Raw genomic sequence first — 18778 nt, 5'->3', positions numbered from 1 at the left:
ACAAACTACCTGCACTGTACATGTACTCGCTACTTTGGAACAATTTTAAAGTTAACAGACGCACGAAAAAAAATCTGTAATATTGAATTTGATGACGAATAAAATTGATAGAAAAAATATTTAGAATATAACACTGTGGTACTAAAATAAAAATAGAAGATATATACATGTACATCTTGTACTTTGTACAGATTTATTCAAATTATTAATTCACAAACATCTATCTTTCTTCAGTATTTAATTTCATCTTTTAGTTTTACGCATATTTCTTCAATCAATCATTTATTTGAATCTTTTTACTATTTTACAATAGTATACAAAGAACACAAAAACATATAGGGTAGGATGGTGTAATTTCGACCACCTGGTTAATTTCGACCGTTCATAAATACATTAATATATTTTCTTTATGGCGTAAAACTGTGTATGTATATTTATATTATGCAGAATGAAAACGTATTTTTAATATATTGTGTCCATAATAATTTTCTTTACATTAGCGTTATTAAGATAGTTATTGGAAAATTACATCAAAGAAAAGGCTCTATCATCCGAAAAATTACAGACGAGTATATTTTTGGCCACTGCGGCGAACTATCACCTCATAAAAATCCTTTATGGAAAGACAATCAGTGGATATCCCTGACGTGACATTTATCAAATATTAATTTGAAAATGAAATTTATACCCTTTTAATTTATAGTATTAAGTTTTTACAAATTAAATTGCAATCAGCTAAACAGAAATCGGTCGAAGTTATCCCTACATGAAAACGGCGTCAGTGGGTAACTTCGACCAATGTAAAATGACGCAATTTACTATCTGTCATCAGAGAGAATTCATGACCGTCCGGTAAAATATTAGGATATTAAGTATTATGTACATTAATACCTGGTAGAAACTAGTACTACAATAGTAAAAAATCATTTGTTTTATTTACATGCGGTTTAGATGCCTGTACATGTACATTTGTAGCATGCCCTAACCATGTTGGCAAATCGGCGTCAAAGACATCTGGTGCACTCGATGTCTTCGAATAAGGTAACATTTAGAAAATTGTCATTTTTTGTCAGTAATTTTACTTGATCTTTTATGCTGTTCAGCAGAAAAATTTGAATACCCTTTTTTTACTATAATATTAGAGATGACGCAAATTATTTCCTTTGTATTGTCCAATTGGTCGAAAATACCCCGTGTGCGGTCGAAGTTACCCAACGTACATATCTTGTAAATCGAACGCATTTATTTCATTTTATGACTAAAAATATATACAAAATCAATGTAATCTGAAAGATAAAAGGTATTTCGAAGGTAAAAGGATCCAGTAAAAGTCGTAGCATAACACAACAGTGACATGTTTTCACAAATTTTAGGGAACAAAAAAAATAATCGGTCGAAATTACTCCACCCTACCCTAAAATGTAGGTGATTTTATACATAACAGTAGATCTTAAAGGCATGCTTGAATAAGAAACTAAACAAAAAAAAAATGAAGGTTGCTATAAATGCGAAATAAAAGAATTTAGGCCGGGGAGTATATTTCGTTTATCAGATAAAAGAATATCCCGGGGGAGGTGGTCACATGTATTTTCAATTCTGAATTTCTGTTAACGATGGTTTGGGACCGGTAAATACGTAGTCGAGAAAATGACTTCACTTTTTAATTTAAAAAAAAAAAAGTGTGCAAAATAAACATGTACAATCATATAAATATAAAGAGAAAGATGGTTTAGTGAAAGCACTTTTTTGAAATAATACTAGCATTTATTGTTCACAATTCAGATGCAGGGAAACTCCACTTCGCTTAATCCGAGAAAAAAAAAAACCCTGAAATGTATTGATTTTGAATGTAGAAACATGACGTTGTTTATCGAACTCATGAATAAATGTTAATTACTTCAGTTCTAAATTTTGTATTGTTCATTGCAATTGATTCTCTACAATATTTTTATTCATGTATTTAAAAAATTCGATAAGTATAATATCATAACTTGCATGGCTTATAAAACACACAACTAAAGAACAGACCTTGCCCTGCCAGCTAAACAGTATTTACCCCCCCCTTCCTTTTTGTGCTACAATCAAGTTAAATCATATAAATAAGCACCCAGTCTGTACCATTCGTTTATACAAAGGTCTCGGACAAAAACGGAATTTCAAAAAAAATTATAATCTCTGCACAAAATTCTAATTTAAACAAGCCGTAGCGATATCCCTATGGCAGAATGTACTAATAATTGACCCGATTCTAAAACGAAAGTAGAACTTTTACACGTGGTTGACTTGTATGTTCCAGAACAACAAGCAAAATTGCATTAATGGAAAAAGTTAATTCAAGTTTTGATTTATTTTATTTTTGATTTTAACTGACTGACCGCATATAAAATGTTTAAGGTGTGGCGCATAATATAAGAAGCAATATGCCCATAGACTTAAAACTGTATGTACAATATACAATGAAAAAAAAATTAGCTTAAAGAAAGACGTGAAAATCACACTGCATAAGATTTATGTCATGAAGTGTTGTATACTAAAGCCTTAACAAATAATTTTAAAAAGAGAGAGAGAGAGAGAGAGAGAGAGCTAGAAAGCGACACAATGATATAAAATTCGCAGGGAACACATCGAAGAACTTGAGCGCGCTGTCTACATAATATATATAAAAAAATTAATCAAATATGCTTCAATTTAATTATTTAATCCTGTCACATTCTTCTATAAAATAACAAAGTGTACGCTTCAAGACTAGATTTTATGACAAATATTTAATACTGTCTTGTTAAAATGAGAGCTTAATTTAAAAGTAAATGGAAAAGGGGGGGGGGTTGTTTTCAACTAAATGTGCTCATTCATTTTCAGTTCTCCACACGGTAAAATAAATTGATATTTACAACCATTGACTGTGTTGAAGTATTAAAGATACCCACAAAAAGCTTTTGATGACATGTGAGAAAAAATATGAGATGAGATTTTTTTAACCTTTATAAATAAAAATTAAACTTAAAAAAAAGAAAAACTACTTGGGAAGAAAAAACACTGCAAATACAACAGAATAGTTTTCCTCAGGTAATGTCATCTACATTTAAAGAAAAAACATAGACATTTATGAAAGCTTATGTTAGCATTATGATCTAAAAATGATTATGATAAAATTAATAGCTGAAAACTGAAAACAAATTAATAGAACGTGACTTTTTTTTATTTAGAATATTTTATTTTGTAATTTACTGTAATGGATTTGTAAAAATACTTTTTTTAAAAAACAAATAATCATTTCTCAGGCTATTTTAATCCATTCCCAGGTTAAAAACAATGACCACAGCAATTATCAGTAAATCTCAGCATCGACAGTACCTCAACAGTAATTATCAGTAATTCTCAGCAGCGACAGTACCTCAACAGTAATTATCAGTATTTATCAGACTCTAGAGTAAAAGACGACAGTAACTATCAGTATTTATCAGCAACAACTAAAATTATCAGCAACAACAGTAATAATAACAGTAAATATCATTGATATACCTTTAAAATTTTGTTTCTATACAAATCTATACAGAAAAAAGTCTAACATTTTTAATGTTTTGCTGAGCGGGCATAAAAAAATCGATGTTGGACCGCTGAGTGAGATGTTGGACCGCTCGGAGAAATGTTGGACCGCTTACGTCACAGAATGGGCGGAGCTTAATCTCATATTCATTCTTTGGTGTTAAACAGTGACATATTTAATGTTACATTACGGAATATCATACAAAATACATGTATGTCAAAAATGTATATTTAAATTAAAAATGAAAGGTATAACAAAACATTTATTGACAGAGTTCTCGGGCAAAATGCGTTTTATCGGACCCTCGAACCAAACTGTCTGCCTTCGGCCTAACGGCCTCAGGCAGACAGTTTGGTTCTTCAGTCCGACAAAACGCATGTTGCCTTCGAACTCAGTCAATAAATGTATAGTATTTATCAGCAAGAACAGCACAGTATCAGTAATTATCAAACATTATCGGTAAAATTTGGGATTCTCAGCACATTTTTCGTCCAGTAGTGATGAGAACATTATTGAAAATATTTATATTTTATTACATGTTAAAATTTAACAATCTGACTCAACAGTATAACGATATCAGTCGTTGCATTTTGACATCAAAGTCGTGAAAAAGACGTTTTGCTGCATGCAGAACACGACGGACACGTGACTGCCTCGATCAATCAGATTCCTTTTTACTTATGATTATTTATATGAGATATATCAATATTGTTTAGGTTAATTTTCTTATTAAATATATATCCCATTTTATTTTATTTTTCTAATTATTTTTTTTTTTGTTTGCAAATGATAAAATGGAATGAAACTATTTGAATGAAATCGAATTTGAATTATCATTTATCATGTTTAGTTTTGAAGGAAGTGGATGCGCTTATGAAAAAAAGTTTTGTACTTCTATTTTGAAAAAAAAAATCCAAACGTAATGATAATGGTAATGGATAACTTTGCTAAAGTATACGTAATGGTAATGTAATGCATTGCTTTAAGAAAAAAGAGTAATGGTAATGCATGGTAATTTAATGCCCAAATTATTGGTTTTTTGAAAATTAAATGTAAAGTATTCTGATTATTGTAGTTTATAATGTCAAATTTTGAAATTGCTTTTTGAGAAAAGTTTTTTTTAACATTATTGAAAACTTAAATCAAGCTGATCCATTCCGTTAATTGTTTGATCCATGGAAAAAATGCGACTAATCGATTACATATACCAATAATCCTCTGATTGCCATCCTCATATATAACCGTTTGCCGTTAATACTCTCTCTATATCGGTCCGAGGTGTTCCTGATTTTGTAGTCCATACTTACTTGGTTTTCTGTAAGCTTTGTTGTCGATGATGTAAATGTCGTTGTGTTGATGTAGACCTACACAGGATCTCACGATGTCAGGTCTCGCCCAGTAACCGTATCTCCAGAGCCACGTCACGTGATTTACACTGTCCTGTGATCTTCCTCTGTAATGTACAGCGTCCCCTTGTTCTTTTAAGGTTATCAATAACTGCGTCCGTTTACTTCGAGTTCCCCTTATTTCGTTGTACGGTATGTTTACTGTAATATAAGAAAATCGAGAATATCAAATACATATTTTATTGAAAGGAAATATATATATTCCAGCTCATTAACTTTATTCATGCATGTCGTTATTTTCCCCTCTGTTTTGTAATCTTTTAAGATCTATAATTCGTCATGTTAAACAAAATAAGAGAAATGCCGAGAAACGCCAAATAAAGAAATGAGAAGAAAAGGAAAAGAAAATTTAGAATTTTTCTATCTATCTATTTAAGCACGAACAAATAAATTTTTTGAAACAGCATGTTCTACAAATTTACAATGATCCTTAGAACAATACAATCAATGGGTCCTTTTTATGTGTCATTTTACTATCGAATATAAAGCCAAATCGTTCTCTTTTGGTAAAATTTAGATACTGGTGAATGTTTCTAAAAAGCACGTTAAGCATCATATAAATCAACATGGATTTGAAACAACTGAATATTTTAGATACCCATGGATACCCTAAATCCGGAAAAATCGTACCGAACCTTCTTTGAATTTCGTTTATGTAAATCAAGAGGAAGAGATATTTAATCGACACCTGAACAATCTGATAATGAATCATAGTGGGGCGCGTTTTCTAAATCTGTTTATAAAAAAATAAATGAAATTGTGAAGTTGCCTGTAGCCATAATGATGAATCTAAGAAATTGGTACTCTTGCATTTGAAATATTACAATAATAGTGTCATTGAATTTGAAATTAAAAAAGAGTGTTAAGGTGGCTTTCAATACTTGTTTCATTGCCTTGCAGGAATGTTAAAAATAGCTGACAGTTTTATGAACGACACTAAACTCTCTTTACCCTCCTTTGTTCTAAAATATCTCAAAACGGCACGACTTTTGACTTAATGATACAAAACCTACATGTACCTATGTTTCACGGTGAGCACCTTTGAGGAATGTTTACCTGGATAGATCTCAAGAGATTATCGGAATTTTAATTAATTTATTCCACACGTGGGCCCAACATTGGTCACACAGGTAAATATCTCTCAATAATATACTTTCATGTAAATTAGATGAATTTGATTGCTCAAGAAACATTTGTTAAAAATACCATTGCCCACTGAATATTGAAGCCACGCCTTTCTAGCGTAGCAACAGTCAACATTGCTTGACGACGGGTGATAGTCCAAAAAATAGCGACTGCGCAGAATTTATGCGCGAACCACAAGAAGAAACACATCCTTTAAGTCCGGCTTAATGGTGGCTTATAGGTCCTTAATGGTGGTTTAATGGTTGTCTTTAAGTCACCATTAAGTCACCATTAAGCACCTTTAAGTAACATTTACACCACCATTAAGTTACCATTAAGACAACTGAAAGTCCTTAATGGATGCTTAAATGTAGCTTAATGGTAGTTTAATGGTGGCTTACAGGCCCTTAATGGTAACTTTTAGACCACCATTAAGTCACCATTAAGCTACCATTAAGCTAGACTTACAGGTGCTTAATGTCCAAACTCCATTAAGCTACCATTAAGCTACCATTAAGCCACCATTAAGTCAAACTACGTAGTCGATAATATTGTTTATATGGGTCAAAAATTATTTTTATAGTGATTTGTTATCAATATTATAAATGTAGAGTCCGCTTTTATCTTGATTTGGTAAAAATAATGAAAAAGAACGAAATTCAAAATCCAAAAAAAAGCCGTAGTCGTGACTCGATCCCCTGACCTTTGGATTAATAATAATTAAAAAAAACCGCCACATTCGGGGCGCGAACCCTTGACCTTGGGGTTTCAAGGCGAACGCCTTTTTTTTCTCTTTATCCATTAGGCTATCGCCTATCGCTTGATAAATATTGGAAAATATTAAATATTTAACCCTTATTTTTTCAAAATTTGTTTGGACTTGTAAAGGTTTTTACTAGATATTTGTTGAACATTTCCAAAAGATTTGAATTGATTTATTAATCAAAATATAAACAATTTTATTTGTGGATCTTAACACATTAATTTATATATTTCTACACTGAGTTCGGCTTTTAGATTGATGTAATGTGATTGAGTTCTTCGCTCTGTTAGTGTTATTCGAAAATTTTTGAAATGTAAGGATTAAATCATGATTGAAAATAAATTAATAATAGATAAAACACAAAAGTCTATCATCGAAAAAGGAAGAGGAAAAAGCAGATTCTACCATTATTTTTAATTTCCTGCGGATATTAACGGTTTCTGTGTCAACAATTTAGTGACAATCCTCGCGTAAGAGTTACCTGGTTAATTACGTTTAAAAAAAACTTTTTTTTAGAATATCATATTCAGTTTCAATTCTTTTTGTATCATAATGGGTATCAAAATAATTGACTTTTTATGATGATTCATAATTTTTAATTTGTTTTATGCTTGCGTTAAATTTAAATTTTTTTAAAATAATTGATCATTAAAATCTGTCAGTGTACGTTGTGTATGTATAGTTTCCTGTTAGTTAACCGGGAATGGGGGGGCACCTAATTAAGGTCTATTGTCTGACCAGTCGGTTTACTGAAGACTGATCATCTGTCATCTGTCTGATCAATCTTACCCCGTTTCTCAATGTGTATATACAACTGGTCGAATGTCATGTTTAATCTGATCGGCCGTTCCTCTGAAAATCGATTTTGAAATAACAATCATTGAAGACCGACTAGATTTTGACAGATACTTACCGCTGCATTATTACAAAAAAATAACACGAATCAATTAGAATTATTCATGATGTAAAAGCCATTAAAAAGTTTTTCATGGTAAAAGTCAATCTTTGAAAACTAAACATTTGTATACCAGTAGCCACCCCCCCCCCAAAAAAAGGACATAATTTTTTTTCATGAGATTATATAGTTATATTCCTGTTAATTCTGTAGCTGAATGTTTCTTTTAACACATGAAATAAAAATACCATTTTGTTTTTAAAAAGTAATATATATTTTGTGTTCATGAATATAGATAATTCTAAAAACAAAATAATTTTTGGTATAGTAAATTTAAGATATTTCACAAGGACTTGCTCACAGTGTGTAAAAATTATTTATATTTAATCATATACACTAAAAATAAAAACAACACATATAATAATGATTAATTTAAAAAACAAAAAAATAATATAAGGTTCTGATACAGGATGTCTTGTTTTATTATCACTGTAAATGATTTTAAGAAAAAATTAAACACCTCGAGCAACCCAACCTGGTTATTAGCTAACTTTGTTCCCAGTGATCAAGTTTATGCATGTTGACAAAAAACTCGTAGAAATTATGATCGAGACAGAATTATGAGTTAGAATAGATTTTGCGTAAATTATATTAAAATAACTAAAAGTTAGTTCAAAGATTCTATATAAGATGCGTTTAAAAGTTTAATGAGGGTTGACCATTAAGTCACCATTAAGCTCAGCTTAATGGTGGCTTAATGGTAGCTTAATGAAGTTTGGACATTAAGCACCTGTAAGTTTCAGCTTAATGGTTGCTTAAAGGAATTAACTTCTTTAAGCCACCATTAAGTCACCATTAAGCTACCATTAAGCGATTGCTTAAAGGTGGTCTTTCGTCTTGTGAACGGTTCACTGTTATATGTATTTGTATAAAAATTTCAGTATAATATAACTCAGCTGCGCTTCAGTTGACAATGGTTTTCTTGGGGTGAAAATTTTCAATGTTACCCTCAACTTCATGCAATATTTATATACTAGCTATTGAGAAAAACACTATTAAAAAAAATATTAAACATGTTTAATATTTTCAGTACCAGCCTAATCGTGTAATTTCCTACTCTCACACAAGTTTTATAAATGTATTCGTCATTCGCAAAAGTTTGCATAAAGTTAGGCTCAAGTAAACAAAGACTTTGAAATGAATGACCGTTCTCGATTTACTATGGAAAAGCACAAATGTTGGCTGACCATTACCACATTGTATGGTTTTGTTGTTTGTATATTCGTGAATTTCACCGGTAAAATTTGTTGAATCATATTGTTTAGATATCAATTAATGACTTGAGATGTAAAATTGTACTTAATTTGATTGTTTATTTTTACACATTTTACCGGGGCCTATAAGTTCTTTTGGTAAACTGGAATTATTAGATTTTGGATTATTTCACTTTGCGCCGGCATCAGTCAAAGCTTAAAGCACAAAATCTAATAACACCATTTTTTGGATTATTACATTTTGCTTTATTACATTTTTTGTCTTGGTCAAGGCTAAAAGTCACAAGAAAACGTCATTTTTATTTTTTATATTTGGCGTTATTTAAATTTTTGTGTTAAAGAACAAAAATGTTGAAGATTAATACGTAATAAAGAAATATAATTATTTTTTGTGTCATGGTGCGGTACTTTTTCTTTTGATGTTGGCCATACTTTAAATCAGATAGAAGACCTTTGGCTGAATTCAAACGTACTATAACTTCTAGGGGGCGGAGCTTAGCCGTACAATAACTTCCAATTTACCGTACAATAACTTCCGACCGAATTCGATGGTTTTTAAATATTTTTTTTCAATTTATGTAAGCTTATACACAATATCTAGAGGAAACATGAGAAATCTCACAGAATCTACCCCCCCCCCCCAACCTTCACTCTATAAATGCATACGTGACAGGGATGGGGTAAATGAACAAAAAAGTAACTGTACTTGACTGTAATTAATTAATTACAGTTTTTGTAAAGTAATAATAAAGCAATTAATTACATGATTTATAAAGCCTAGGCTGTAATTTAATTGAAGAGAAAGTCAAAGTAATTGTAATTTGATTAATTACTTTTTAATGTAATCGACTCCATCCCTGTATTACGTGAAAACCATTTTCAAGAGAAATACATGTAAACTCATTAGTTAACTGCTTTAAACAAAAAATAAAAACAATACACAGAATTTCACTAAAAACACGTATATTCAAATGAAAACAAGATAATGTAAATCTGACAATATTGAAAACGCGCAGTTCGATGATTTTCTTAAAAGTACCTGTTTCCTGGGTTCATTAATTGAGTTACATGCACACTGATACATGTTTGTATAATATACAAGTATGCATTCGGACTTTTTCACAATGCATTCCATAATTTTGACAATTGTGGCTACCGTACTCCATTTGGATTTCCTCCGGACATGCAACCATATCCATAGTAACAGTAATGAAGCGGATCATTTTGCGGACGGATCCAAGTTTCCAGTACCTTATGTTTTTTTGAAATATTCATACTGCTAAAATTAATCCATCAAATACAATTGTACACTCTTTTAACATCACTTGACTTTCCAATGCAACCACCTCCTTCGTACTTTCTGATTTGTTTGAACCGTCTACGATGGACCTAGGCCTGTGACGTAATGCCGTGTGCAGTTTGATGTCGAGGGAGTGACTATCCAAAGGACCATGACACAAGACATTTACAGACACTTTCTTTCGTTTGTAAGAAATTTATTATACAGAGAGGCGTGCTGTCTCGTCGCTGCGCGACTCGACTGCCACGCCTCTTTGTACAATGAATTCCTTCCAAACGAAAGAAAGTACTATAAATATAACTTGGATTATGTTTAACACAAATCATCATAAATTGATAAACACATGTAACCATGGGAAAACTCACTTTACAAAATCATTAAAACTGAGACAATCAGACCAACCTTTTACAATCCTCGTCTATTTTGTACATTAATAGTTCTTAATTATACCCCCCTCGAGAGAGAGAGAGAGAGAGAGAGAGAGAGAGAGAGAGAGAGAGAGAGAGAGAGAGAGAGAGAGAGAGAGAGAGAGAGAGAGAGAGAGAGAGAGAGAGAGAGAAAATATTTGTCGAAAAAAATAATTTGGCTTTTTTTTAATTAATTGTTTGTGCCTGCATGAAATATCAACCACACCAATAAATAAGATATTAAATAACCATACCAAACACCACCTTCTTATTGACCAAGGTCAATTTACGATGGTATAGAACATGATGATGAACAAGCTATTTTTAAATACATGTATATGTAAGTCTTCTTATATTACATCAAACCCGACTTCTTTTCTCATAAAATAAATGCATCTATTCTATATTCTAAATAGATGCTATTATTTTGCCACCAATTTAAACTAAAAGAAACAAACAGTGAATCTTAGATCATCGAAACATAATAATTGTATAATGGATAAAAATGATAAAATCAAAATTATATAAACTTACATATCCGGTGTATGTTATCATATATCCCCGTGTCCTCCATGGTGACGTGAGTCAGTATGTTCATATGTAGACGGTGTAACAGTAAGGAATCACAGTAAAGAGGACAAATGACACACTTCTCTCCAGGTTTTATGTTGTATCTCCGTGATCTCAGGTACACACTGGCTGTGTCATAACTACTGTAAATGAATGGTGTATCACGGTTTATCAATGTTATCCTATACATTGTCTCATCCTTTGTGTCCTTCTTTATCTTGTCCTTATCTTCCCAAAGGTAATCATGTGACTTCAGTCTGTCCAGAGTCTGCTGTGCTTCCTCACGTGTTACAGGATTCTGTTTACGGTACACTAAATGTCGTATCTCATTAAGCAAGTCCAGCCACTCTGTGTCAGTAAAGTCAGGAGGACCGGAGTCAGAACACAGAAAACAGAATAACACGGACGCCTCGTCACCAGTCAGTTTGGAGAACTCATCTAAAAATAAATTAATAATAAATACTCGTATAGATAAATGGATAGATTAGTTGAGATAATCACTAATTAAACGTATATTAAAGCTAAATCTATTTCTATCTGCCTTTATATAATGTTAATCATGTCATTTTGTTAATTTTTGAATTGAAACATACATGTATAATTACTCTTTTGATGAATAATATAATTCATAAAAGGTCCTCTTATGTTAAACATTTGATTTTTTTTTTTAAAGCAGTAGGTAAATCTTTGTTGACTATGATGATATGGGGAATAGGTGGAAAACAAAAACGAATATTTAAAAGTAAGATTTTTTTCTAAATAAAGATACGCATGTTTCAACTAATTATTCTCCTTACCTTTATGGTATAAACATTTAATAATTTAAAAAAAATTCATTGGTATTTGAAATTCTCAATGAATGGAAAAAATCATATTCAAGATATATTTCTCTGTTTGACAGTTTTTATGAACAAGATATACAAGTTATATAATAATTTTTGGCTTGTGCATTGTTGTTTGTCTTCTATATAGAAATACATCTTACAGAGGTACATTTTTATGATTAAATGCAATAATTCTCTTCTTTTTACAAAGAAAAAACATGCTAAAAACATTTTAAAATGAATTTTTAAATTAAATCAGGTTGAAAATAAGAAGTGTCGTGGTGTAGGGGGTCTAGATAACTGCATAAAAAATTATGCTTGATTTTAAAATGACTAGGTTTTGCTGACAGTAAAGAATCACTTACATGTCATAAGGAAATGCTGAAATATTGACACTATAAAACATCTTGCTACTAGAAGACTTTTACAATAAGCGCTGACTTTTACATCATTTGACGGCTTACTGGTACACACGGACAACGTACGTAAGCTCTATTACGATATATACAGTGGCGGATTCAGAAGGGGGGGGGTTACGGAGGTCGCAACCCCCCTCCCCCTTTGGCTTTCCAAAAAAGAAGAAAGTCCCAATGTTTTGTGTTCTTACTATAGATGGGTGTGATTTTACTATAGAAAATGTTCCGTGAAAGATTAATGTTGTAATATATAGGGAAATTCGGTTGCGAGTACAAAATGAAACCACACTCCCTTTACAAAGTAAGATTTCCGGGTTCGGATATATATTTTCCTTTCTTTTTTAAAATAAAAAACAATCAAGTAATTCATACAAATACTTTTTCCCAGGTTGATCAATTAACCTCCCACTTTTAAAAACTGTACTCCAACAGGTACATATTGAGTTATTTAACTATACATGTATGTGTAAAAATTACGTTATAACAACTGTTTTCCCCTTCAACTCCCCTTTGAAAAATCCTTCACCCCCCCTCCCTTTGAAAAAAGTTCTAGATCCGCTCCTGATATACACATTTAGCTCAACATTTAATTAAACGAAAAGGAAGGTTCTTTTCTATACACATTGAAACAAATTACGCACTTTGCAAAAAAAAATTTCAAAGAAAGATATTGACATACCAAGTTTATCTTTCAGAAAGATATGGACTGGACTCGAATTATGAAAGTTTTCTTCCAGTGTCCTTGGACTTCTCCAAATAACCTTTGTTTAAGGTTATGACACACCCTTATGTCATGAGCAATCTTTGTGTCAAATGAGAACCTACCAAGTTTATCTATAAGAAAGATATGGACCGGACACGAATTATGATATTTTCTTTCGGCGACCTTGAATTATGTACCCCCAAACTTTGTTTGCGGGGGGTATAACTATGCACTAAGTTACTTCATTTAATACCCTGGAACAGAGGAGAAGATTTTCAAAGATATAATGCATTTTCACTATATACTTATTTTGCCCCGCCCAAGCACTAGAACCCCAGACTCCAAGGCCTTGAATTTCACAATTTTGGTAGAGGAATCTATGCTAATTCGGTCATGCAAACAGTTTGAATGCTTCATGACCAAGAGTAAAGAAGAATATTTTTAAAAATTGCATAAATTCTAGTGGTTTGGGCCCCACCCCTCAGGCCCAAGGGGGCAGGGATCATAAAACTCATTATTCTTGTTCCCCTTCACCCGTAGATGCTTTTTGCCAAAGAATGATTGCATTAAGTGTACAAAAAATGGCCCCCGGTAAATTACGCAAAAATAAAGTATAGAAAGTAGCCTAATGAAGTTAATAAAATAATTCTATCTAGGTCTTAATCGCTACATTGCAAAATTACAGAAATTTAAAGTGAATAAAATTAAAGAGCGAGGCTGTGTTTTGTAAGAGGAGTCAATTCAAATCACGAATTTCCATTGTTATTCAAAGTTATTCCGATTTATACAGCTTGAATACATAGTAAACGCATGCTTGCCCAAAGAATTAAGTACGTTAGTTATTATACGGAGGCCCAGTATTTTCTGTAATTTAATAAACAGGTTTGCCAAATTATAAAAACTATGTACATGTACTAGAAGATTGGTAGTTTTAAAATATGCAAAGCAAAATTTCCACACTCCGTTATTTAAACGTATACACCACGTTTAAAGATCCGTTTTTTCCGAAATTGCTATTTTTTTCCACTTTTTTCAACAGATATTTCTAAAATTGACATACTGCACATTCCTCGAGCAAAATTAAACACATATATTTCAAAACATTTTGATGAAAGACGTCTGAAAACGGATAAGATTTTGCTCGAGGAATGTGCAGTATGTTTATTTTAACTTTATATTACTATTTCCGGTGGCGGATTGAAAGTTCACTGAAAGGTGTAATTTTATTTATGTGAAATTATGTTACCATAATTCATTTAAAAAATGTTAATAAAGAAATGTAAGTCTATTTGTCAAAAAAAAAATAGCATACAAACTGCAAAATATGCAAGGATAATAAGGCAAATCACGAGGGCCCTGTGATGTGTAGGCCCTACTTGCATCTGACAAATATTTCCGATAAGGATAGATAGGTAAAGAGCCAAAGAATACGCTAAATAAAAAAAGATCAATTGAATAATCGTATTTATTAACACAGAAGAAGAAGACGGGCTTCTTTTTTTATAGGTTTCATAGATATTCGAGATTTAAAACAATAATACATGTATATATACATTCATTTCCGGATTGGATAAAAAATATAAGATGCAGTTTAACGTCAATTTAACCCACAGAAACTTGGGAATATCAAAGTTCAAATTCATGAAAAAAATTAATTTGCACGCAGATAGCAAGTATCATCTTAATCTAACTTAATCGCGTATTTTTTTTAAACTCAGATATCCATTATATTGTTTAAAAATTTAGTTTGAATTTACATCCTGAATTAAATCAAATTAAACTTATGTTTCAAATTAGAATTATACAAAAAAGAGATTTATTTACAAGTGTTATATAACTCGGAAGAATGTATATCCCGCATTTTAATAATAAAGCACTAATGATATATCGATGTTTAATTTTTCAATCGTGCGAAGACCGCCCTTATTTGCCATCAAGGGAATCTGATTAAAATCAGATGTCATTTTTGCTCCGAATTTCGGAACATAACAAAGATCTGAAATAAAAATTAAACGCAAGTGGTTAAATTGCAAGATTAGATATACTTGCATTTTATAAACTTGCAGCTGCAGATCTGTAGCTCTCCGAAAATATATATTGATAGACCGGAGAGCTACAGTGCCACCCATCGAAAAAAAACTTTATTTATTGCGCAAAAAAGTGCGCTCGGTTCTTGATTAATTCTTCCAAATTCTTACCTCAATTGCAAAAAAAGAGAAAATTTCAAAAATTTCCCCTCTCCTCTATCAAGTTCTCTCGTAGTTGACATCTGAACGACGAATATTGGTCCGAATTATCTTTGAAACCAAAATGAAAGTATTACGTAATAAACGAAATGTTCGATGATTACAATAACAGGGTCAGGAGGACTATTAAAAACAATTATGAGGAATATTTTGTTGTGGAAAGAGTAAAAGAATATGCTAAGAACACACGGTTAGTAATATTTTGAGATTACAGTTTTAAAAACATGGAGAAATAAATCGACAACCGAGCGCACTTTTTTTGCGCAATAAATATACAGTTTTTTTAATGGGTGGCACTGTAGCTCTCCGGTCTATTAATATATATTTTTCGGAGAGCTACAGATCTGCAGTTAATAAACATGATGACTCATAAGTCTGCAATTAAAGAATGTGCATAACGTGTGATTCAATCAAGCTGAAATGTCAATGTCATATGTCATATAAAGGTTAGATTAATGATTTCACACAACTTATCAGAGGGGGAATTTACAATGCTAATTATTAAACAAAAAAGACTCTTTTGAATGTTTTGCCTACTTTTAAAGAGATCCATATAGGCGTCGGAACCGGGCGGGCCCCACTCTTTTTTCCCCCAAAGATACACTTAGTAAAGAGATCGGACACTGCTGCGTAGGTTAAGCCCCCTCCCCACTTTCCACAGACATGTTGCAGTACAGGCTTAAATAATTGGGGAAAGTGTTGGTGTTCGGGGAAAAAAATTTGGTGCTGGAGTTCTAACCTAAGCACCCCCCCCCCACACACACACACCTCACAAATAAATAAGATTTGCGTGTTTGAATATCCTGATGTTCTTTTTTATATATATAGTAAAAAAATGTTCTTGTATATATATATACATGTTTTCTCTTAAAGAAAAAAGCCGATTTGAAAATTGTCTTAGGTTTATATATTTACATGTTATAGACAAAAATTAAATTAAGATAGCCTTCTTCATTAACAAACATCAGAATAATACACAAATAATGTCGTACTGTTATACTGTACACACACACACGACAGGAGTTCGCGTACCTATGTATACCGAAATTTTCATTAAATAAAAAAAATACGTAATATGTATAATAATAATATTATTATTGGTATTACGTATTTTTTTATTTACTGACAAATTTGGGCAAAATTGATAGGTACGCCAACTCCTGTGTTATTATTGGTATTACGTATCTTTTTTATTTACAGACAAATTTGGGCAAAATTGATAGGTACGCGAACTCCTGTGCACACACACACACCTTCCTCACACACACAAAATCAAAGTGATAAAGAAAGATATATTGTTCTTCGGAACTTGAAGATTTCACCGTGAGCAAAAAATTGGAATTATAAACTTAATCAAGTTATTAATGTTCCATTGACTTTCTTGGCGAGAAAATGTAGCAAAATCAATGACCAACAATATTTCCAGTAAAGAAAATTAATTTTTACATTCAGCGATCTCGCTCCACATTTTAAGAGTAGATCATAAATGGAACAGATGAGTAAGCTATAATTATGTTCCCCAAACGAAGTTGGGGAACATATTGTTTTTACTCTGTTTCTTATTATTATGTTCCCCAAACGAAGTTTGGGAACATATTGTTTTTACTCTGTTTCTTATTATTATTATTATTATTCTTTTTTTTCTTCTTTGTTCTCCGGTACTTTTTTGTCCGCGAGTGTTCTCAGAAACTGTTCACCCAACTAAGCTAAAACCTTTTTAGGGTTAATAGGTGTGTAATGTAGGTGTGCGGAACGAAGGTCATTTTGCGCGCATACGCCTGCACGTGCGGGCGCGTGAAATGAGTGAAATGACTAATATATTTCATATAGCCATAACTTTAACATTTTTCGATGAAATGCTTTGAAACTCATTATATAAGGATATATTAATAGTGTAGATAATGTGACACTGTCAAATTAGCAAGAACTCACGCGCATCCACGTGTGCTTCGCTCTGATTGGCTGAAACAAAAATCTCAATATCTTTTCTGTTTTTTGATGAAATGGTATGAAATTTAAAATATAAGCATACTTTAGGATATCCTACAATATGATATATAACATTAGTCATGAAAGCACACGCGTGCACGTGCGCTGCAATCTGATTGGCTTAAACTTTAAATGGCTGTAACTCCCTTGTTTTTCAACCAACCAGGATGGGATTTAGAACATAGACAGACATAATAGACTCCTACAAGAAGTTATGGTCATGCATGCACGCGCGTGCACGTGCACTTTGCTCTGATTGGCTGAAACAAAAATCTCAATATCTTACTTGTTTTTTGACAAAATACTTTGAATTTTAAAATATAATCATACCTTAAGACGTCCTAAAATATGATATATAAAAATTTTCAAGAGACCACGCCCATGCACGTGTGCTGCGATCTGATTGGCTAAAACTTTAAATGCCTATAACTTGTTTGATTCTCAACCAAACAGGATGAAATTTAGAATATGAATAGATACGACAAATTCCTACATTACACTACTATCAAACTTGAATGCAAGGACATGCATGCACGTGTGCGCGCGCAATGCGTTAAATGTCCGATTTACTTGATACAGTCGTAAATTTTTGATGAAACGTTTCGAAATTCAAAGAATAGAAACACATTAAAAGTGTAGTCACGATGATATGGCTTTCATGCATTGCACCTGCGCGCGCGTGCAATGATCAAATGACTTGTATACTTGATATGGCCGTTAGTTTTATATTTCTTTATGAAATGCTTTGATGACCTTGACCTTTGACCCCTTGACCTTTGACCCCTTGACCCTAAGGTCACAATCCAGCTCAAGTTCGTAGATGTATTTACAAACTCACTTTAACAAAAGCTTAGAATAAATAAGTCACCCCCCCCCCCTTCTCCTTAAAAGAAAAAAATCAATAGCAACGTAGAAAATTTTTCTGAAACTCAATCAACACCTGGGATCGACGTAAAATTTCACTTAAGGTGCAGAAAAGACTTCATAGAAAGTCTCCTGAAAGTTTTACGGTAAGTCTCTAAAGTATATAGAAATTATGAATTTTTACGGCAAAAATTACAAATTCTGTCGTGTTTGAAATTTAAGTGCAGACGAACAAAGATATGATAAAAACCTTTTAAAGCCTATTTCTCCAGATGTCGTTAATAGCATTCAATTCTACTGATATGAATTAATATTTTAATACCAAACATTCTTCTTTTATTTTATCATTGAAATTTATCTGAATTTTTTTTAGAATTACACAATCCCCAGAAATAGCGAGTTTCGGTATATTAAAAAGCAATACACGTTTTTTTCCCGTAAAACATCAT

General features: G+C 32.0%; 1 protein-coding gene across 1 annotated transcript in view; it reads right to left on the bottom strand.

Annotated features, from left to right (window-relative positions):
* The window catches only part of LOC134267574 (uncharacterized), a gene marked incomplete at its 5' end in the record, with an annotated part of 59752 nt that extends 48003 nt beyond the window's left edge, over window positions 1–11749 (bottom strand). Inside the window, 2 exons of the mRNA XM_062749782.1 lie at window positions 4855–5094; window positions 11252–11749. Of these exons, the coding sequence (XP_062605766.1) occupies window positions 4855–5094; window positions 11252–11749 (738 nt within the window). The remainder of the gene's footprint in view (window positions 1–4854; window positions 5095–11251) is intronic.
* Between the last annotated feature and the right edge of the window lie 7029 nt (window positions 11750–18778).

Source organism: Saccostrea cucullata, unplaced genomic scaffold, assembly GCF_032062105.1.
Source record: "Saccostrea cucullata isolate Sc308-1 unplaced genomic scaffold, CSIRO_AGI_Scuc_v1 ctg728, whole genome shotgun sequence".
NCBI lineage: Eukaryota > Metazoa > Mollusca > Bivalvia > Ostreida > Ostreidae > Saccostrea > Saccostrea cuccullata.
Note: the sequence above shows the minus strand (reverse complement) of the source record. Positions and strands in the feature narration are given on the sequence as shown.